Source organism: Lytechinus pictus, chromosome 12, assembly GCF_037042905.1.
Source record: "Lytechinus pictus isolate F3 Inbred chromosome 12, Lp3.0, whole genome shotgun sequence".
NCBI classification, from domain to species: Eukaryota; Metazoa; Echinodermata; class Echinoidea; order Temnopleuroida; family Toxopneustidae; genus Lytechinus; species Lytechinus pictus.
The window spans coordinates 388,098-411,982 of record NC_087256.1 but is presented as its reverse complement, the minus strand read 5'-3'; the positions used below and the strand labels follow the sequence as shown (position 1 = coordinate 411,982).

The window sequence follows — 23,885 nt, the reverse complement described above, 5'->3', positions numbered from 1 at the left end:
TTTGTTGACATTTGAGGCCTGAAAACTGGATATTTAAGCACTTTTGTAATCATGAAGATTTATGAGTTCATACATTTTTAACTATCAATGCGAGCGCTAATCACGAGACGAAATTTTTGATAAACTGTCATAAAAGGGGGATTTTAAGTAGTTTGTTACAGAATTAATATATAAAGAATCTTATGGAATAAACAAAGACAATATTATGTAGGTCTCCTTGGCAAATAAGATAATGCGAGTGCACAGCGCAAAAAGCTGCAAATGATATTCACACCATAAAACGGACATTTTACAGAGCACTTTAAAGTAAATCAATTTGTAAATCAAACAGAATAATAAAAGCTCGATGTTCGAGCTGAAATATGTTTCGTATATTGACTTCAAAACTTGATATTTTATGCTATATACATATCAGCCTATTGAGCAAGATATGTATCTCATCGAACAGGCTATGCGAGCGCGAAGTGCGAGCGAAAATTTAATAAAGTGACATGAAATATATATTTTCAAATCAATTTCCAAGTCTTCCCCTGACCTTATTTTATTCACTCGTCTCCCTCTTATTTTTCCTCTTCTTTTTTCCTCCTTTCTTTCTCCTCCTTTTTTTTCTTTTTTTCTTTTTGCTCCGCCAATAGGGGGGGGGGGGGCCTCAGCCCCCTGGATCCGCCTATGCTATCAATATCTCGATTCAACAAACTTGAAGACTCTCCTAGCATCGTTCACAATCAGAAGTAAAGAATCACCAACCTGACAACGATAAATATTAAAATAAGGACCAACGTCATCAGCAAACCAATATGGTTTGTTTGGTATCCATCATGCTGATGTCATGGTAACCAAGTTGTGTAGTAAACGCCGTAAATCCTCAATTCTTCCACTTTGGATATCCTTAATCTTCTGAGCGGTTGGGTTTTCATTTTTAGGGATTGCTCAATATATAGATTAGGCCTACAATTCTTACTTTGCTGTTATTAAACGGATAAAACATGGAAACTTTTAGGTTTGCCGTCTTTGTTCTGTTGGTATTACCGTCTATTATGGCAATGACTAGTAAGTATAAGACTTTTATGTACCTTTGATATTCCCCTATGATTCTGATGAATATATGTTTTTTTTAAGAAAGAATGGTAGAGGCAAACGAAGGGTGAAATGACAAGAGAGGGCCAACGTTTAAAAAGAATTTGGTTAAAAAAATATTAGGATCTAGTACACAATTTGCAAATTTCGTTGGTTTCAAGATTAATAAGCGAGAAAAGTGTTCAGGGGTTTAATCCATCGCAAAACGAAACTTCTTGTTTCTTTTTGAAAAAAATAAATAAAATCAGTGGAGAAGAATAAAATAGAAGAAAATAATAGAATCAGTGAAAATTCGATCGATATTTGATAAACAATAAGCAGAAGTATACATGTAGCTTAATATAAATTTCAATTGGTCGCAAACGTAATGCCATGCGGTTACAATAATGACTTTCCCTTCAATTTACAACTTACCTACATCCTCTGCCATCACTCCTTTCCTTAGCTTTTACAGCCACTGAAACCGTCAATATGAATATCAATTTTGCATGTTTCATTCGTACGGCAATATGACTGGCTTACATTTGGTATTTCAATGCTTTGTTTTGGGTAATGATATTGCAAAAAGCGGAAGGATAAAAATGACATTTTTTTACAATCTTTAAAATGAATATTTTAGAAATGCGTATAACCACGAGATCAATTATGCGACAAAAGAATGTTATATTAATGGTACAATAATCATAAACATATAAATCATGATAGAGTTGGTTCATCATTACCAGTTTTTTAACATTATTTTGTTGTCGTTCGCTCCGTGCGCTCCCTTATCAAATATCGATCAATGTAATTTGAGTTTGTTTTGTTTGTTTGTTTTATTTCCGTCATAAAAAATACATAACAATATATAATACAAGAGATACAAGGAGTAACATATACATACATAATGAAATAAATTCTAAACACTGATTAAAATATAAAAGGAAAAAAATGATTGATTGAAACATGTTAAGAAAGTTAAAAGGTCAAACTTAAGACAAGAGACGGTTGGATAACCCATATTCAGCTGCACCAATTGTATGTGCGGTTGGTCTTCCATGGGGACCAAGTAAAAAGAGAGTCATAGGGAGCGGAAAATGAGAACAGAAAAGAAAAGACAAAAGAGGGAAATGAAGGAAGAAAGAAGAGAAAAGGTATAGAAAAAAGAAAGAAAGAAGGAAAGGAGATAAAAAAATCACTATCAGTTTGCTTACTCCTATACCATACTACCCCCTCCCCCCCCCAAAAAAAAAGAAATCAATGTCTCAAATGTGACAACGCTGATCTAAAAGAATTTAAGGTCATACAATTACGAATACAACTTAGTCCCCCTATAAAAAAATGTGCGTTTGTAATAATTAGTTCTGGGTTTGGGGAGGCACAAATTATTTTTTCGAAAATGGTAAGGTCTTGAGGTGTAAAATATGTATTTTGTTAGATATTTGGGAGCCAAATCATGGAGGATCTTAAACATCATTGTTTGAATATGAAAGTTTCGCCTAGACTTCAGGGTTTGCCATTCCATTATTTCATGAATTGAGTCAGTAGAAACATGTGACCGATTATTAATATTAAGGATAATTCTACCAGCTCTATTTTGCAACTTTTGTAGCTGATCTGTATATTTGTCATAGGAAGATTGCCATATTACATCAGCATAATCCAAGTTGGGTAGTATAACGCTATGATAGATAATTTAAACATCCCATTTCAGTTCTGAATCAATATACACACCCAAGTATTTCAGCGAAGATACTTGTTTGATGGTATGACCATCAATTCTTAAATCTAGTCCATTGTGTTTCTTTAGCATTTGTCTATTTCCAAAAAGCATGCACATTGTTTTGTCATAATTAATTTTAAGTCTATTCGAGTCCATCCATCTATCAAGAATGAGCAACTCTCGTGGGGATCTTTATGAGAAAAGTAAATCACAGTGTCATCTGCATAGAGATGGATGTTGCATGACTTGAAAATAGTAGGTAAATCATTAATAAAAATTATAAAAAGCAGCGGACCTAGTATCGATCCTTAAGGAACCCCTTGCCTGATTGGTAATTCTTCAGAGTTGCAGTTATGAATACATGTTACAATTTTTCTGTCTGAAAGGTAGCAATGAAACCAGTTCAAATTCATTTCTTTAATGCCAGCTCTCTTAAGTTTTTCAAGTAGACATTGAATGTTAACCATATCAAAAGCTTTTTGGAGGTCAACGAAGACCGCACCAGTGTATTTTCCATCATCAAGGTCTATTAACCAATCATCCGTGACTTTGATTAGGGCGGTTAACGTAGAATGTTTAGGACGGAAGCCTGATTGGTCCAAAGTGATAATGTTATTACAATTTAAATGTTGTACGAGCTGTTTATGGATTAATCTTTCAAGAACCTTCGATAAACAAGAAAGAATAGAAATCGGTCTGTAGTTATTAGGATTTGATCGATCACCTTTTTTGTGTAACGGAATAACTATGACAATTTTCCATTTCTGTGGAAAGACACCTTGAACGTTAAATTCATTCATAAGATAGCTAACTGGACGTATAATTTCATTTATGGACATTTTTAGGATATGAATGGGTATTCCGTCTAAACCCACGGATTTTTTATTTTTCAGTTGTAGTACTTCTTTCAATATATCATTTTTACTTACAGTGCAAAGTTTTAATGGATGTTCAATGGGTATTAATATATATTTTCTCAATTCTCAATATCATGCCTGAATGTAACAACACAATGTATTTGCAATATACATTTAACATGAAACTGCGGGATAGTAAGATAATTGCGATCCCTGTGCTTTATAAAGATGAGAGAACAGAATACTGATCGATACTAATAGAATATGCAAAAAAAACAACAGAAAATCGCATTGAAATATGCCCATTGAAAAGGTTTTCAATAACCTTACCATAAAACGTTTTTTCCCATGTCAAGTATAATCGTCCAGTTTTTCTTCTTTTTTGTTATCTTTAGCACCTGACACGGCTACAGAGATCACTTCAATTTACCAAACATCACTAGCAGTACAGACACAAGGTATTTACTTGAACTTTATTTGAAATATGTAGGCCTACCATTCATACCCCCATTCTTCCAGATATATAATAGTTCTCATTTCCCTTTCACTCTCACTCTCTATTTCATTATTTTCTTTCAATCTTTTTTTCAATCCTTTCTTTCTCTCAACAAACCATTGTAATGAATTAAACATAAAGGCCTGTGTTATACATAAAGTTGTTCCTGATATTAAGTGAAACATTAAAGCCTCAAGAATATCCTATTTGAATTCCAATTGAGATGAAAATTTTAGGGTCAGTGTTATGTTCATTTGATTAAATCTCTATATTTTTTTCATACACGTTCCTTTTTGGGTGGACTTGTAAATTTATGTAAATATTTATATACGATAAACTATACTGCGTGATAACCATAGATACATTGGATTGTCTATGACCGTTTCAGATCCCGATACTGGAACCTCAAGTACTTCAGTGCATAATGATGCAACAAGTGATAGAGTAACAACAGGTTCCACAAATGCGCCAGAAAGAACAGAGACTACCAACCCGTCCGGAAATACAGATTCTCCAGGAACAAACCTACCAAGAAATACTGATACCCCAGGAACCAGCCCAGACACCCCAGGAAGTACAGATGCAACTAACGCTCCAGGAGGAACCGGTACCAATCCTCCAGGAAACACAGATGTCACCAATGCCCCATCAGGAAAAACAGAGGCAACTAACCCTCCTGGAGAGACAGATGCCCCAGGTCAAACGGATGTCACCAATGCCCCACCGGGAAAAACAGAGGCAACTGACCCTCCTGGAGAGACAGATGCCCCAGGTCAAACGGATGTCACCAATGCCCCACCGGGAAAAACAGAGGCAACCAACCCTCCAGGGGAGACAGATGCCCCAGGTCAAACGGATGTCACCAATGCCCCACCGGGAAAAACAGAAGCAACCAACCCTCCAGGAGAGACAGATGCTCCAGGAAAAACAGAGGCAACTAACCCTCCAGGGGAGACAGATGCAACTAAAGCTTCTGAAAAGACAGTTACCACTAACCTACCAGATAGTACTGATGCCGCAGGAAAGACAGAAATCACCGATGGTCCAGGAAATACGAAAACTACTCCGAAGACGGAAGGTCCTACTTCAAATAAAACAATAACACCCGAACGTAAGTAACGCGTACTTTAATCTCTTAGATTCCAACTATATCGAGTGGTTTCAATTTCTCTGTTCCAGAGTGAATCCACACCGTTTTAAGAAATGAATTAAACGGCAAGGAGTGAAGAAAAAGAAATTGTAGAATAAAAATTAAATCTCTAACTCACTCACTGATACCTCGCATTATATCCTCCCGATTACAAAGTTATGCTTGAAACATTGAAGGATATATTGGTGCAACATGTTTCCTTACAGAATTTTACAGAAAATTTTATCTAAATCAGCGGTGTAATGATAACAATGATTAAACAAGTTCATTTTTTATAACAATTCTAATTTTCAAAGGAAGTGGATTTTTTCTGGAATAATTATCTTTAAAGGTGGCCTTTACCTTATTAAACACCACAATATCCGGGATACTCCTCAACTATTGTTGATTTATTTCATGGGGGGGGGGGGGCTTTCATCCATGGTAATGCTTATGGCTGAAAGTCTATGCCGATTGTGTACGATTATTAAATTAGATTTCTTACACAATTTCATTTATTCAAAAAAAAATCTGAGTTCAAAGCAAATTTGGTTTGTTTTCTTTCGGTCGTAACATTAAAACAAAAATATATTGATCTACCCTTTAGAACCAATGGGTTTCTTTATTTCTTCAATAATTTTGGCAAAGAATACTTTTGCTCCCTTTGCTCTTGTGGAGAATCTAAATTAATGATTAATTTCTTTCCCGGAACTTTTTTTTAACAACGAGGTGGCTAAAATACGACGTACAGTATTAAAGTTTATTCAGTATATTTACATTATCAAAATGACTTTTACTACGTACGTTATAAACCCAAAATTATTCTTTCACTAGTCGTTCACTAACCCCCACCCTGCATTTTGGTTGGAACAGTAGTTCTGATGGCATAGAGGGTATCAGTAAGAAAGGAGTCTTATGTGGAAGATACGTTGACTGCATAATATGTTTATATGACTAAGATTTGAAATATTTGCATCATGAAAATAATACAGCTGCCAATAAAAAAAATATTCGCTTGCTATATGCTCGCTCTTATGATAACAAGCTGAGGAATTAGATGAATATCATATGAATGATTAAGCAGACGTAGTGACATGAGATAAAGGAGACCTTAGCCTTGTGCAGCATGATGAGGGATCATCACTTCTATGAAAAACTTACATGTAAGAGCTATTTTCCACATATCCGTATTATAGTGACACAATAACAGAAGGTGTCAAATGCAGGATGTTTTTGAAAAGCAAACAATTTTAGTAAGTGGGATTGCTAAATGTGAATAATATTTTATTTTTGGTGATAAATTAACACTTCTAAAGGTTCTAACACAAAAAAGGAATTGCTTTCCTGTTCTTACTCTGGTCAAGTTTTTTTTTATCTGCAACCATGCAATACTTTTGGAAAGCAAAGAATTTCATTAGGGAGGTCAAAGAGAAATCAAGAAATATAAGAAATAAAGTAACATCGGCAGGTGATAAAACCCTTCATTGAACGTTCTTCCAAGAAAAGATTCAAACCCAAATACTTAAAAGTCCCCTCCCTCCAGCACGGAAAAGGGTGTTGTCTACGTACAGATCAGATATTCTAGTTTTGTCAGTATCAACAAGGAAAATGACAGAATCGTTGGAAAATGATTTCCTGTATACTGTATATGCAACTATCAAGACTCATAAAACTTTATTGAAAGTCTTCTTGCCTGCTTATTTAGTGCTTAATATGAAATTGGAAGCTGATGTTCAAACGAGACTTATTGTTCCTCGAAGTTTGTTGTCTGTTTCTATGTACTATGCTGAAGCATAGCGTCTATTGTCATGGTTACCCCCATCCAACCCATAATGAACGGCAGTGCCAATATTGACCCCAAACAATTCCATCATATTCAGAAATAACTATGCAAACAAGCCAAATGAAGCAACTCGCCAAGAATCCCAATAAATTGTGTAGAAAGTAGAGCTTGTGATCTTAAAAAATATTTGAGATAACACATTACGTTGTTTGTTATATATATATATATAATATGTATATATACCTATATCTTGCAGATTCATTTCATGTTTTTATAATAATTCAAATTTCATGTGAATAAAACAACACAATGCATTACCAAGGCAGTTGAATGATTGAAGAAAATATTAATATAGCGGTCATGGGGAGGGAACAGTGAAAATCATAGTCAATAATGCTCATTTAAATTAATTTATCGGTCGTTTAGGAAATTTATCAATTTTCTTTAAGATAGTTGATTGGATATCAGTAATCTATACCCTTTTGGATCCAATTATATAAACCTTGGTTAGTTCTTTTATTTACTGTAAATAGGAAACTAATCTTCTATTTTTCTCAATTCCTTTTTAAATAGCTATCGAGCCAGAAGAAGGTAAGGACATTATCATGGAATCAGTCGCAATTAATACAAAATAATTTGTTTGCATTATAGAATGTCTTTATTTTTCAAAATAAAATTATTCATCATTTGATGTATATATATATTTTATGTTATAAGTGAAAATAAATAAAGTTTTTATTCCCTATTCGATTTGAACGTGCTGTCAGCTATTTTTTTTTTCTTATTGCTGTGTTCATACTATCAGGCTTTATGTATAGTTCTTATAATTCTATCATCCAATCGATATATTTATTTCTTCATATTCTTAATATTGATGTCTAATCGTTGAAAAGTTGATAGTGACATGGTAAATTGTGCACATAATTTGTCTAATACAGGTTCATGCTATATATTTGATAAAAGTAGATTACATGTATCTCTGATAAGAATTCGTAAATTGTAGAAATAAAATTAATAAGGATTTTGTTTTAAATATAAAACTGAGGAAAAAATTTGGAATTTCGATCCGGCCAGTCATTTTATCGAAAATAATATTCATAAAAAAACTACAAACTGAAAGCTAAAAAGCTTCATAAACTATTTATGATCATCAATCGGAAATATTCTGAATCATTTGACCACAGATTTTGAAGTCATGTGTAATTATTTTACAACTAAGTAATATTTTTGTTTATACGACAGTTGTATTCACCGTAAAGACAGCACTTGTAAATTACCCGGATGATAAGATTCTTACAATCGGTGGGGGCGCTCTAATTACCATCACAGCTACTATTGATATTATCAATAGTTCCTTGGAGTATATCGAAATCGATGAAACAAAGGTTATTGTCTACCCGGGTAATAGCGAGATGCAAGAACTAGCAGGTCAGTATTCATATTTCCTTTGGTCTTGCGCCAGACATAAAATAGTTTAAAACTTTATCTCCAATTCAATTCAATTCAATCCAATTCAAATTTATTTTACTTTGCAATGAAAATACGTGACAATAAGATTTACAATAATAAATATAAAAAAACATCACACTTAAAACATAATACATTACTATTACAACTTAATACTGACAATCATCATATGTCATTGGAAAGCAGGGTTTAGCAAGAAAGGAAGTGCCTTTAAAACATTAACGAAAAGACCACCCCCCCCCCTTCCAATCATTACGTGTTTAGGGAGCTCATAATATATACCAAGGATGCTTTCACTATCTCAGAATGATAAAAACTCTCATGAAAGCAGTCACGCTAAAACGATCCCCGGGCTTTAAAACATTAATAAACACAACAAACAAAAAACATTCAAATGTGTTTTTTTATCGCGGAAATTACATAATTATAATCATTGTTTACTTTATTCTTCATGAAGATGGAATAGAGCTTGACTTTGACCGGTTCAATCTGACCGTGGGCGAATCGGTATCGTTTGAAAAGTTGAATGCTACACTTCAACTGGATGCTGTCCTGTGTACGACATTCACTCATGTATGCATACGAGTAGAGCCAGAAACTAATGCGAGATGGAAGATATCGAGTGAAGGAAGTATTGATCGAAGCTGTGATCTCATCTCATGTTGTAAGTAGTCAGGGTCTGAACGTAGAGAGCGGCAACATAAGAGTACATTGCAGAAAGCATTATAATCAAACGGAACTCCAATAATCAATCACAATTTATTTGAACCAATCAGCAGGGTACATTTTGGACTCGCGTCTTTATCAACATGCGTCGGAAAACAAGATTTCATAATCAAGATATATAATGATGATAATAAAAATAGTTCTTTATTGAGGTATCTGGGATGAACAAAAATATGGATAGTATTCCATTATGATAAGTCCAATATTCAGGATTTAACATTATGGCTATACATTTATTATTAAATATCCGGGTTTTTTTTTATCTCACCTGTCACAGACAGGTTATATCGACAAATAATATATAGGCCTATATAGGCTACCAAGGAAATCTCATGCATATACACTATAGTCTACATGATATGACCAATATCAGTCAATATTTTTAGTCTTATATAGTTCCTTTTAACCGCAAGCATGAGAGACTAGTTATAACCACGACTTTCAATCATCATATGTTTACATTAATCTCCCATTATTCCATAGGTCAATCAAAGCTTCATCTTCTTTCTCTCTTATTTCCCTTCTTTTTATTTCAGCCGGATCGACGAGACTTGTTGTTTCTGGGCTGTTGATGGCGCTATGCCTTTTTATTTCAAGATTAGCCGGTGAGCATAGTGCCTGAAACCAGAATATGATGCTTTAATGGATGGAGCTCCGAATTCAGCAAATTAGTTTTTTTTATACTTTTGTTTACCAATATTTTTTTTCTACATGAAACAATTATTGAATTATGTGGCCATGATATTGATTGCAATGTTTTCTACTTCGAAGGATTTATTATGAAGTCTAAAAATGGCAGGGGATGTTTTTCAGCACCAACGATCTCTGGACTCCAAACTTGGCGCACATTTTTATATGCAACTTATTACAAATTCGAGGTCGAATCAATTTTTTTTTTTACACATGAGTATTCAAATTCCAAGATTCGAATGAAATAAACGAACAAACTTTGTATTTTTATGAATGATTTACAATTCGAACCAAAAATAATTACTTTCTAAGTCTGTCTTTGTTTTAATGAGATGTAATTGTGATATAACTCCTTCAAATTTTCACCAAAATTACAGACATCCGAAAACTAACTAGTTTTGGGGATTAAGGACAAGATAAAAAAAGGGATAGGGGGATAGACAGAACATGCAACTATACCATTTTGTAATCTAAAATGCGATTTAAAAGAAATACATGATTACATCTTTACATTGAAGTATGCCGTCATGCCAGGCATAAGCCATATTTTGGCTTCTGTAAAGTTGTATACAATTAGGCTTTTTTTATTTGAAACCTAATATTTGATGTTCTTTAGAAAACAAAGATCAGTAAAATTCAGATTTCTATTGTGTGTTTCCATTAGAAGGTTAATTTGTATATATATATGTAAATACCGCGATGTCTTTCAATTCTTAAAATTATTTGTATTTATTTTGAAGGTTACATCCGTCCTTTCCGCAGTCAGCATAAAAAACCCCTCGCTATATTTAAATGTTTTAACCAACATTTCAGATTAGTTTATAATAATATTAACCTGCGGACTGTTGTAAGAGAAACACCAAATTCATTTTACACACAGTTTTCTTTTAACCAACTGTTGGTTAGTTCTTATGTTAATCAACCTGGTATTTTCCCTCATGAGAGTTGTCACTTATTATGTACATAATTTTAACAGTGAGATATATTAACCAGCATACATGGTTTAGTATGAACATTAAAATGTTCTTTTATTTTCAAGTACATGATATACACATATAATACGATTACACTATTCCCGTTCATAGGTGTAAAGGCCACCGCACACCTTACGACTGTTCGCGATCCGATTTTGGAACAAATCGCATTTTGCTGATTTTCCGAAAATGTGAATGGAACATATCATTTTATTTGAGGTTAAAATTAATTGAAAGAATACTAATAAAACCATTTTGAAAGATTGTAAGCTTTTATTTTGGAGTCAAGGCCAAATTAGTTTCAAATCGTAGCCAATCGTACGACTGATATGACGTCATTACAACTAGATATTAAATTCGCTTTTATTCTAAGAAGGATGATAGCATAGTCACATATTTGAACACATGTATTCGTACGATGATCTAGAACATTACACAGTCAGACATTCCAAGTCTCAATATTAGCATCAAATTCTAATACATTTTATTATGAAATCGGGTCGCAGACCAATCGTATAGGTGTGCGGTCGCCTTAATAGACTGATTTAAAATATTCTTGACGTGTATTAACCTTATCGGTTGTGTAAGGTATATAACGATGGAATAAAACATTTTCTCATTCCAGTCCGCCTGATCGTTTTATTCTTAAAAAGTTCTAATAAATGGTATGCCTATCATCTATTCTGTGTGTGTGTGTGTGTGTGTGTATATCTTAAATCCCATAGATCTCTGTCAATGTATATAAAGCATTGTTTTGTATTGGCGAATAATTGGTTTTTCAAAACTCTTTTAAGACGATAAGCTGGTAAAATATGTTTCAAAATGTTAATAATTTCTAAATTAATACGAAATAACTTCGTAAAAAAGATTCACACATTATAATTGTATAAATTTCGACTGTAGATTGGAGTCAAAGACACTATGCGGGCTTGAGCATGTTGAGGGAAATATTGTCGGAACAATTCTCATTGGACATATACTGCTTGACTTGGACAGTTCACTTGTCAGAATCAATCGTCATGATCGTGGGCCAATCATACATCTAATACAAAATATCGAGCGATGATAGATGAACAATAATCACTTGAATAAATTATCCAGTATTGTGGAAAAAAAAACAAGACATGTACGGGATCCATCAGTTTTCAGCACTTCTCGTATGTGACCTCCTAAACTTGGTAATTATTAAAGAGGGTGCACTACAATCGTTTTGTGAGATCGCTTTGTGAGACATAACGCAAAGAAATATCCTTTTTTTTAAATCTCTATAATCGTAAATATATATTTTTATTTAACTGTCCGATTTTCAATGTTTGATGCTGATGATTATTATATACATTTGTATATGTGCAGATATATTATTGATGGTTATAATTCTTGTATAAAACACTCGATTTGAATACGAACTTATTATTAAATGCAGTTTTTTAAAGTTTTTACCTATTATTTTTGGTGAATTTATCTTATTTGAAAGATGTAGGATTGGCGGAACAATGAATTCGTTTAAAGAATGTTGAGCATGGCATTGTCAGAACAATGAGCCGTATTCTGAACCCGGTTTTTATTTAAACCTTAGTCTAAATTCTTAATAGTTTTCTCCGCTATATAAGCATAAGAAATGAAACATTATAAACATATATGTTTAAAAAAAGTAGCATTTCGGCTTTTCATTATTCTATTACAGAAGTAGCCCATGGTCTAAGTTAAACCATATATTTTTGAGAACACCATTAACAGCACGCACCTTGAGTTTGAACCACGGAAATGTCCGTGGTTTGAACCACGTATAAGGAGGAGAAAGGCGTGTGTGTGCGTGGGGAGGGGTCCCTTATGTACAAGTGCTCCTCCTTGTGTATCTAAATACACAAAATTTCCTCAAATCATTAACATAAATATGAAATTCCTTGATTATGTTCTTGTTGCATGTATACATTATTTTCGTTATCATTTGCCTATTAGTTTTATAGTTATCTTTGTGTCTCAAAAACCGTAAGACCCGTTAAAAGGTCGAAAGCTTGGCTATTTAAAAGAGATTGAACCAGGCATTCCTGCTTTCCGACATCTCTCGTTCTCGTCATACATATATATATATATATATATATATATATATATATATATGACGAGAACGAGAGATGTGGTAAGCAGGAATGGTTAAATCTCTTTTTAATAGCCAGGTTTTCGACTTATTAACGGGTGAATATATTTATGGGTGTGTGTGTGTATGTATGTTTGTTTGTAAATATACATATATGTATATATATATATATATATATATATATATATATAGCGGCGACCGTCTTTGGCCCAAAGGAGGGGACTCGTTGAATGTCTAGTTGTAGCAGGTTCATGGTTTGATGCAATGGAAAGTCGTGATGTCATAATTCCATTTCTCGTATAGGGTAGATGCATTAAATAATGATAATAATGATAATAATAATAGTTATAATTATAATAAAAAAAATAACAATAACAATAATGATAATAAAAATCCGCTTTTATATAGCGCTTAATATATCGGAACGACGTGTCTAAGCGCTTTACAGACTATTATTGCCCCTGTCATGGGATTCAATCAGTCATTCCCGCACGCAATGTGGGCACATCCTCCACTCCCTGGGGAGTATTCCAGTCAGTCGCCGGTGAGGCGCACACAGGCTGGACAAGCTACAATGACTTTCACATCCTATACCGGGTACCCATTAGCACCTGGGTCGAGAGTGGCAAAGTGTGGATTAACGCCTTGCCAAAGCACGCCAGACCGTGATGGGATTCGAACACACGACCCTCTGTTTACAAGGCGAGAGTCAGAACCACTACACCACGGCTCCTCCTAATATCCATGTGTAAAGAATATGTATGCATAATTTTGGCCATAGTTCGAGAACATTTTTTATTGGTACGTATTTTTTGATGATCGCGTCGAGGCTAGGAATTATTAAAGATCCAGACCGGACCCGAAAATGAAATTGATAAATTATATACCAATCGAAAGCTTATAAGCTACTAAATACACCAAGGTATGCTTTATGCATTTTCACCGCTTCCCAGCTGAGTATTTTGCTTAAGAATATTCCAATTATCGGGTTTCGAACCCCGCTTAGAAAATAGGCTTTATTGTGCTTTTCACCTGCCTCGAGACCGTGACGTCACGTTGTGTAAGAAGCGTCGTGATTCCATAGGTTTGTACACAGAAAAACTGGGTGATTTTTTTGCTTTCCAGATAACGCATTTCATTCTATTCACTTCTATCACAGAGGGATATCACATATATTTTTACCCACAAGCTTGAATTTATGAAATCTGCAGTTTTGAACTAGTTTTTGCCATATTTTATTTCCTGCTTATTTGGCGCAGATTTCAATTCTATCTGCATTTAGATTATGTATAACAACTTTTCCTGACATAGCAATTTAGGCCCAATAAGAGCCAAACAAAGAAATCACAAAAAAGGTAGTGAATAGTTATAGGTTTACAACAATTTGAACAGTGAATAATTTTGAGTGCCATTTTCATCTGAAAACGAAAAAAAAATGGATTCATAACATGGAAATGGAAGAAAATACCCAATGCTTTTGTACACAAACCTATGGAATCACAACCCTCCTGACACAACGTGACGTCATCATTTCCAGGCAACGTGGGGGTGCTCAATCGAAGCGTACTTTGGAGGAGCAGTGTCTTTGATTTTTATTTAACATTTTTAACTATTGGAAGGAGATATATGTAATATTTTTGGTATATTCGTATTGTATGAATCATTACCTTTATTTTGATATATGATTGTTTTTACACCGGTCAGGGTCTTTAAACAGTTATGAAAAAGCTATTGTAAAAAAATGGTAACAAATGCATGCATGAATGAATAAATCATTAAAATGAATAAATAAAGAAATAACGAAGGTGAAAACGTAGATATTGCTAACGAAAGATTACCCAAGGTACGCCTTAGCCTCCTGCAACTTTCAAAGATAGTGAATTACAATGTAGGCCTACATACTAAGAAATAGAGGTGCAAGAAAGGTTCAACTTTGCGGGAAAAGGTGCAGAGCGAGTATTTGAGCATAGTTGCACCTTTTACACGCCCAGGCGCGTAGCCAGGTGGGGGCGGTCGCCCCCAAAAAAGTCCCCAAAAAGAAAAAAAAAGAAGGGAAAAAGAGAGGAGAAAAGAAAAAGCGAAGGGAGGAAAGGGAAGAAAGGTAGCTTTGTGGGTTTTTCTTTTTATTCTTCATTAAAAAAAAAAAAAGAAACTCCTTCACTCTTGCTCTAAATTTATATATATGAAATTTGCTTCCGCGCTGCGCGCGGTTGAATTACAATATTGCAGTTCTCCTTTGTTTCCCTCACCTTTTCTCTTACCCTGTTTTTCCACCTCAGATATATGTGCTTCTTGCCAGTTAAAGTCAAACATTAGGGCATGGAATGAGAGTAAGGTTAGGCTGAAGAATATGAAGTTACTTTTTTTTTAATTAATCGCGCAACTTCTGGTCGGGTCGGCTCCGGGCGGGTAAAATCTTTATATCAATTTCTGCCGTCACCTCCACATAGGCAACTTCTCCCGCTTTTCAGCTCATACTAAACAACCATAATTTGGGGGCAAAATATAATTCAAAAAGAGGAAGGTATACAATTTGTGTCGTATTAAATAAAGAAGTACAATATTTACTTATCGAATTTTATTAAACTTCATGTCATTTCCCTGCACATTCATCTCCTGTTTTGCGCCCTCAGTTTGAAATTTTCATTCAAAGTGAAGCGCATCAGGAACTAGCGTACCTACGGGGGGGGGGGCAGAGGGGGCAGTCTTCCCCCCTGACGAGCCACAACCCATGCAAAGGACGTATCCCTGCCCCCCCTGACGAGCTTGAAAGACCTTTTTGCCCCCCCCCTGACGAACTTGAAGACCTTTATTGGCCCCCCTAACGAGCTTGAAGACCTTTTTTTTTTTTCCTTGTCAAATTTTTTTTCTGGTACGAAATCCTTCATTTGTGATTGAAGACCTTTTTTTTTTTTTTTTTTGCTTGTCAAATGAAGTTCAATTATCTAATAAAACAAAACAATTGAATTAGAGCCGATGGGGGTATAAGAGATATCTGCATTTTGATGAAACGTCCGCCCTATGAAATTTCACAGTTTCATTGCTCTGCGCGGGAGGAATATCTTCCTCCCGGCATATATCCTTCTCGTCTGTTTTGCGAGTTAAGATATGCACTGTCGCTAAATTGTTTGTCATCAAATCTGATCTTTCCAAGGAAAGTATTCAATAAAACAACAAAAAAGCTGTGGTCACGATGGTATTGACAATATTTTATTAAAGAATGTTATAGAATATATTGTTGATCCATTAGTATACATATTCAACCTTTCTTTAAGTAATGGTGTCGTGCCTGACAATATGAAAATATCAAAGATAATACCAGTGCAAAAAAAAGGAGAAATGATTAATGTATGTGACTATAGACCGATAGCTTTATTACCTACTTTGTCTAAAGTTATGGAAAGGGTGATCTACACAAGATTATTAAATTTTTTGAATAAATATAATATAATATCTGATTTTCAATGAGGATTTCGCCAAAAACATAGTACACCTCATGCCACTCTCTCATTTATTGACAAAATCACAAAAGCTATTGACAACTTTGAACATACAATAGGTGTTTTTCTGGACCTCTCCAAGGCCTTTGACAAAATATATCATAAAATACTGCTCTACAAACTTGAAAATTACGGAGTTCGTGGGAAGGCCTTGGAGTGGCTCAGAAACTACCTCGTAAATCGTAAACAATTCGTAAGCATAAATGAACAAAATTCTTCTCTACAAAATGTTAACTGGGGTGTTCCCCAAGGCAGCCTCCTGGGCCCTCTTTTATTTATAATATATATAAATGACATCCAGAACTCCTCTGAAATATTATCTTATGTCCTTTTTGCAGATGATTCAAATGTACTCTACTCTCATCCTAACCCCGATATTTTAATTAATGTACTGAACACTGAACTGGATAAATTGGTACAATGGATTAGGGCTAACAAATTGTCAATTAATGTACAAAAAACGAATTGCATGCTTTTTAGCAATTCTTTAGAACAATTGCCATTTAATATTAAATTGGACAATAAAGACATTGAAGTTGTTTAGGTCTCATATAAGACAACAAATTATCTTGGAAAACACACATTGACTTTATATGTCGTACAATTTCACGCAATATTGGTGTTATCAACAAAGTTAAGTTTTTTCTTCCAACTTCCTCCCTAAAAATGCTTTTTATTCAACATTAATTTTACCATATTTAAATTTTGGAGCAATTGTTTGGGGAAATACACACTCAACCTACCTAGATAGAATATTGCTTTTACAAAAGAAGGCATTGCGTGTTATTTTCAACTTGTCCTGGAGATCTCACACAGATGAGTTGTTTTTTAACAATAACATTCTAAAAATAAAAACACTGTACCAATATAACTTAGGTCAATTCATGTATCAGTTAAACAATAATATGTTACCACTCATATTGAATTCTTCATTTAACAAAAACAAAACTCTTCACAAATATCCCACACGTCAATCAGATGAATTCCATTTACCACTACCCCGGACCATCCTTGCAAAATCAATTTTTACTTTTGAAGGCCCTAGACTCTGGGGAACTATTAATAATAACATCAAAGAATCACCAAGCCTTAATTCTTTCAAATATAAGTTCAAAAAATTTCTCCGAGATAACCATTGAATTTAACTCTTCATCACTCAAACTCTTGTATTTTTTTTAAATCAAACATGATTATCATGTCACGTACACTTTTCCATCTCTTTCGTTTTCCTGTTGATCAGCGAGGTCCGTCTGTGAGTGCTAGGGCTGGATTCTGGAGACCTTTAATCTCTCCTTTTCTTATTTCCTTTTCTATTTGAATTTCCCCTATTTCCTTTTAATTTAACTGGTTCATGCTCAAGTTGTTATTTTGATTTTTATATGCTATGCAACTACAAGAATATTTATTAGGAGGCTGCACTCTACAAGCTCCGCTTTTTAGCAGCCTCCTCCATATCAACCTGATATGTAATAATCTTGAATATAATTTTTGTACAGGGATACTTGAAATATGTTTTGTTATTTATATGTCAAAATGTACAAAACAAAGTGTAATTGTTGAAAATGGAAATAAACGAAATGAAATGAAATATAACTTAGAGAATAATCTGTTCTCGGGACCCTTTTCTTTGCAAAAAAAATAACAAAACGCTTTAGCTTCCGCGCTTCTCACGGGGTTAATATTATTTTAATTTCCTTTTTTATGCGTTCACAGTCACTTTTGAAAACAAGGTTCAAAATCACAATATAGTCAACTGAATTGGAGCTGATATAGGTACTAGAGACAAAACAGACGGCTCCTTTTCATTTTAATTTATGAAACACCGAAAGCTTCGCGCTTTGCGCGGGAGGGGTGAAACTCCCCATCCCTGCACCCAGTGCTCCGCGCGCTCTGTAACTGTTGGCACGCTTCGCATCCATTTACCACCCCCTCCAAAATGAAATCCTGGCTACGCGGTTGCACCCGCCACAGCACAAGTTTGAACCTCGTGTATAGTCTAGGTTCATGTCATCATGGCCTTTCTTTATCCTTATCAAAATGATTGTAAAGCTCAACCTGCTCGGCAATGAAAAAAACAAAACAATGCCTTTTCTAGTTTGTGTGTGTAAGAGTGTACGTCTTGTACACGCGTAACGACAATAAAAGTATATTTTTATTTGCGAAATCGCTCCTAAATAATGTCGTATAATATACTCCATATTATCATAGTCTATGATATTAGAAATCGTATGTATAGACATGTTGAGGGGTCTGTGAATTAACAAAATAATTGCATAATTCGCATATTTTATGCAAATGTTAAGCTTGTCATGATTGTTTTGGGAAAAGAAATTGTAAGAAAAGTGGTCTAAACATGTTTCTTTTTTAGTTTTATTTGGGGAATCAGGTCGTTTGGCAAAGATAGTCATTTTCGTTACCATGGTTACTGTTTCAATAATCTTTTTTGTAAATCGTTATATTTGGGGAACCAAACGTTGCAATTACAAATGTGTGTTGATGTACTGATTGATGTACTGGTTGTGTACTGATTGTAGGTGATCGATCATTTAAAGAAAATAATGAAATCGCTAATGAATTCAACAAATATTTTATCAATATTGGACCTTCTTTAACGCAAAATATTACTTCTGATTTCACATGTAATTTTGTGCAATATTTAGATAGAAATGACCAATCTGCCTTTTTTATGCCCATTACTCCAAAAGAAATAATCAATATTGTTTGTAATCTTAAAAATCGATCAAGTACTGGCTTTGATGATATTGATATTTCTATTGTTAAAAGAGTTATTCATATTATTTGTTTTCCGTTAAGCGATATTTTCAATTGTTCGATGTTGACAGGAATTTTTCCTGATAACTTAAAATTGCCAAAGTTATACCCTTATTTAAAGGCGGTTCTCATGCAAGTTCTAATAATTATCGACCAATTTCTGTGTTACCTGTATTTTCTAAAATATTTGAAAAGTGTATTTATAATCGATTGTTTAAATTCCTTGTTCAATACAATATTTTATCTAATAGTCAATACGGTTTTCGTCCTGGTACTCCACATCTTCTGCTTTAGTTGATTTTGTTTGTAAAGTTTGTAAGTCACTAGATAACAAGAAAATACTTATTGGATTATTTCTTGATTTAAGCAAAGCTTTTGATACTTTAGATCATTCAATTCTTTTATATAAATTAAATAATTATGGTATACGAGGTGTTCTTTTAGATCTTTTTAAAAGTTATTTGTCAAATCGTATGCAATATGTCTTAGTTAACAATCACAAGTCTGATTTACAGGTCATTGGATGTGGAGTACCCCAGGGATCCATACTTGGCCCGCTTTTGTTTTTAATTTATATGAATGACATTTGTAATTCATCTCGCATTCTTCAATATATACTATTTGCAGATGACACCAGTGTGTTCTTGAGTGATTATAATATCGCAAATCTGATTCTCAATTTTAATAACGAAATCAACAAAATAAATTCATGGCTGATGTCCAATAGATTGGTTTTAAACACTAATAAAACTCATTACATGATTTTTTCTAACAAGATAATTGATTATAATAATATAGTTGTTTCTATGAATGATAACATTATTAATAGATGTACTTCTTTAAAATTTCTGGGTGTGACTATTGATAGTAGGTTATCATTTAATGAACACATTGACGTCATCTGCATGAAAATTTCGAAAAGTATAGGTATCCTAAACAAGTTAAAGTTTTTTCCAAAAAAGATTCTCAAAATGATTTATAATTCCATTATTTCACCGTATTTTCGATATTGTAACATTGCCTGGAGTTCTTGTACTTCATACTCAATGCAACGTTTATACCGGCTACAAAAAAGAGCAGTGAGAATCATCACACATGCCAATTTTCTTGCCCATACCAAGCCGCTGTTTAGTCAGTTAAATTTGTTGAATGTTTATGATTTCTCTGATTATGAAATTGCAATTTTTATGTATTTATGTTACAAAAGCTATATTCCAAACAATATCTCTGAAATATTTTGTTACAATGCCGATTTTCATTCTTATCATACGCGAGGATCTGCAGACTTCCACATACCCAAAATACGCACCTCTTTAGCAAAGAATTGTATTTTTTACAAAGGACCCGTTATCTGGAACAAGTTACCATTTTCTGTTAAATCTAGTCCATCATTAAATGTTTTTAAAAGGAGATATAAAACACAACTTCTCAGTAAATATTCAAATAATGTATGATCAGGTTTTTTTTTTCTTCTTCTTCCCCCCCCCCCTTTTATGTTTAATGTTTATGTCTGGTATTCAGTATTTATTACATCATGTATTTTACAATATCATATATATATATTCAGTTTCCAGATTTTGTAAAGGTGGCAGCGCTAATAAGGCTTTCCCTTTCTAGTTGCCTCCTCATTCATTTATAAATCATGTACTTTATTCAACTGTTTCCCAGATTTTATCATTGTAATATCTGCAATTTTCCCATGTAATTTATGTAAACTTTGTATGTGCCTTGTATTTGTTTTTATGATGAATGGAATAAATGCTATCAAATCAAAAAAAAAAAAAAAAAGGCTTTACCCCCATTACACACGATCCACCATTAATTTTCTTTCTGTTTGTGCCAATTAGTTATTGCGGAATTAAAGGTTTATTGATTCTGATTATGTGCATCGCAGAAGAATTCCGTATAACCACTTGAAAATTTGGCAAAACGGACGGCCAGGCACTGTGGCATCCTAATATGAAACCGTGTCAAGTTAGATCCGTGGCAGTCTTAGGTTTATTAAACTTTGCACCTTTAAAAATGCAGACCAGGGCCCCGTCTTACAAAGAGCTATACGATTGATCCAATCAATCGTAGCTCTATGGAAATCCATCACTGTCATAATTTTTTCTATAGGAAATTTGCAAAATGTCCTTTGTAAACAAAAGCGAACAAACCATATTTTCAAGAAAACGATGAATGTACATCATTGTTTTTTTTAATAAACATGTATTTTAGATGTGGGCATTGCTGGCTTTCCATAGGTCGATACATCGGATGAATCACAAGTTTTTGTAAGACGGAACCAAGATGTCACAATGGGAGCACCTTTTAGGTTTAACTTTTTACCTTTCTTGCTGCAAATAAGCACATTATGGGGTGACATTCTACACCTGAAAAGTTCCATATGTACCCCACTAAAATTGAAGAAAAAAAAACAACCCCAAAATATGGAGAAGGTTCAAAATAATATATCTAGCCCTGATATAGGACATAAATAATATGATGGGAGAGTGGAAATATATACCAAAATATGGCTTTGTTCCGTCAAATTTTTGAGCAGGATCGAGTGTGTGTAGTTGTCCATAGACATCGGTTTATTTAGCCAGTGAAGGGTCTGTAAGTCTACATTAGTCGAACTTTCGGCACATAATCACTAAAACCCGTCCGGTATCCATGGTATCAGTGCTTCTCGCTAGCATAGCGGTAAGATGTCATGACTGCATAGAGTTACAACCTGGAGAGTTCGAGTGCCAAGCAAGGTATGCAACACTTAAAAATCAAAAATTCTAAAGTGAACAAACCGGAAGTCTCGACAATCTTTTGTTACTTTTGGTCATACTAGGAACTCCTTTTCTAATTTGCACTTTTCAGAGAGGTGCAAAGTTGCACCTTTCCAAAAAGGTACAAACTTGAACCTTAAAAGTGCGCATAGTGTGACAGGGGCCCGTTGCAGAAAGAGTTGCAATCAATCGAAACTCTAAAAATCATGCGCAACCTGATTTTCAACCAATCAACAGCGCGCATTTGGGACTTGCGATTGATTTTTGGGCGTTTGTTTTAACGCAACTCTTTCTGCAACGAGCCCCTGGTCTGCATATTAAAAGGTGCAAAGTTGAACTTATTTTTCTTTGTGTGTGCATTATTAAAAGGATAACCATTTAAGACAGTAAAGAATGTTTTTTTGTTTATTCAATATCCATTCAATTGTCATATAAAAGGCATTATCAATATCATAATGTACAGGACCTATGAGTAGGCTTTCATTTTATTTTTACCAGATTTGAAAACAAGCTCTACATCTTTTATAAAGTTAAGTATGCAATCACACATTTTTCATATCCATATTAGGTTATCGTTTGATCAAATTTATAATCCCTCTATCAAAGCACATGATTTATTCATAAAGGCAATCGTATTTTATCTGTCATGAAATGAACCTTGTTTAAAAATCCACAAAGTCTTTTATCAAAACGATGATTTAACCATGGACCTATAGGTCCATGATTTAACACACCAATATTACACACAGTTACGAAAACTATAATTTCTAGAATATTCTTATTATTCAAATTCAAGATTGAACTGTATTTTTGTGAAAGGTTATGCATTCTCTAATGAATATTCAATGGGTCGACTGATTTGCCATGTTCTCACTTTTTCGGTTATTTTATGATGCGACATCAAACTTATTTCATTTTTTCGTACATGATTGTGCATAAAACACGATTCCCTTGTAACAAATTAAGTTGCAGTAACGATTTTCTTACAGACAGTCAATTCTGTTTCTTACATTCCTGGAGGACAAACTTGGAATAAATGTAATAAAAAAAAACATAGATACATAAATAGAGATGACATCATCATCTGTTTGAAATATTGCAAAACCTTAAAGTGTCTTAGCTTTATCATTCCTCGTTTGATATTGATGAGATTTTCAATATGTCGTTTGTCTGATATTCTTTTATCTGTTCAAATCACATTATTACCAACCTGGAGTATCCCCTTAAAGATTAAGCACGAGAATGGGTAGGTGGATCGTGGCGAAAAACATGTGGTTGGGAGAAGATGTTTCTGGAAACTCAATCTGAACATAAAGAGGTGAAAGTTGGAAGTAGTCAAATACTCCAGGGGGTTATGGTGTGATAAGTGATAAAGACTGATACACATTTGTATAATGTCAAGTTCATCTGACCTTTAGTTCGTTGACAACTTCGAAAGATTTCCGGCGAAAATTGACAAGGACACGATTTTAGAATATTCGCCTATATGCCTTGCTCCTGGATGAACAGGACACATCACAAAAACTGTACGGTCGAAATATTTATTTTGTCATTTTGTTGTCCCATCATTATTATTATTCCTTTTCTTTTCGGAATGTCAGATTTTCAGAGAGAACTAGATGTAAAAAGATTTATCTTTCCCGAAGAAACAAAAAAATATCAATAGGCCTACATGTATATTAGTTTAACAAAATGTTTAACAAGAAAGTAGTGACAAAGACAGTAAATATACTGGCTTATACAGTTATATACTGTATGTAGTATTAAGATCAATCATCAATGACTACTTTTAATAAGTAGTCATGATGATTGATCTTAATACCACACATATAAGCCAGTATAGTATAACAAC

General features: G+C 33.9%; 1 protein-coding gene across 3 annotated transcripts; it reads left to right on the top strand.

The window, feature by feature from the left end:
- The first annotated feature begins 722 nt into the window (after positions 1-722).
- On the top strand, positions 723-11,581 carry LOC129273128 (mucin-2-like). 3 transcript variants are annotated; one of them, XM_064107693.1, is made up of 8 exons: positions 876-1,050; positions 4,032-4,094; positions 4,521-4,829; positions 4,905-5,243; positions 7,618-7,635; positions 8,287-8,472; positions 8,969-9,175; positions 9,774-11,524. In XM_064107693.1, exons 1-8 carry the CDS (start codon positions 987-989, stop codon positions 9,857-9,859), a joined length of 1,272 nt encoding a protein of 423 aa, XP_063963763.1. In that variant the 5' UTR covers positions 876-986; the 3' UTR covers positions 9,860-11,524. The 3 variants fall into 3 exon arrangements, with proteins under 3 accessions (XP_063963761.1, XP_063963763.1, XP_063963762.1); XM_064107691.1 differs by having other exon boundaries at positions 723-1,050; positions 4,521-5,243; positions 9,774-11,581; XM_064107692.1 differs by having other exon boundaries at positions 877-1,050; positions 4,521-5,243; positions 8,978-9,175.
- The last annotated feature ends 12,304 nt before the right edge of the window (positions 11,582-23,885 follow it).

Excerpts from the sequence above, each read along its gene's own strand:
- LOC129273128 (XM_064107691.1), top strand. The coding sequence starts at position 987 with ATGGAAACTTTTAGGTTTGCCGTCTTTGTTCTGTTGGTATTACCGTCT. Across the intron at positions 4,095-4,520 it reads ACTAGCAGTACAGACACAAG|ATCCCGATACTGGAACCTCA; the intron begins GTATTTACTTGA and ends TGACCGTTTCAG. Across the intron at positions 8,473-8,968 it reads CGAGATGCAAGAACTAGCAG|ATGGAATAGAGCTTGACTTT; the intron begins GTCAGTATTCAT and ends TTCTTCATGAAG.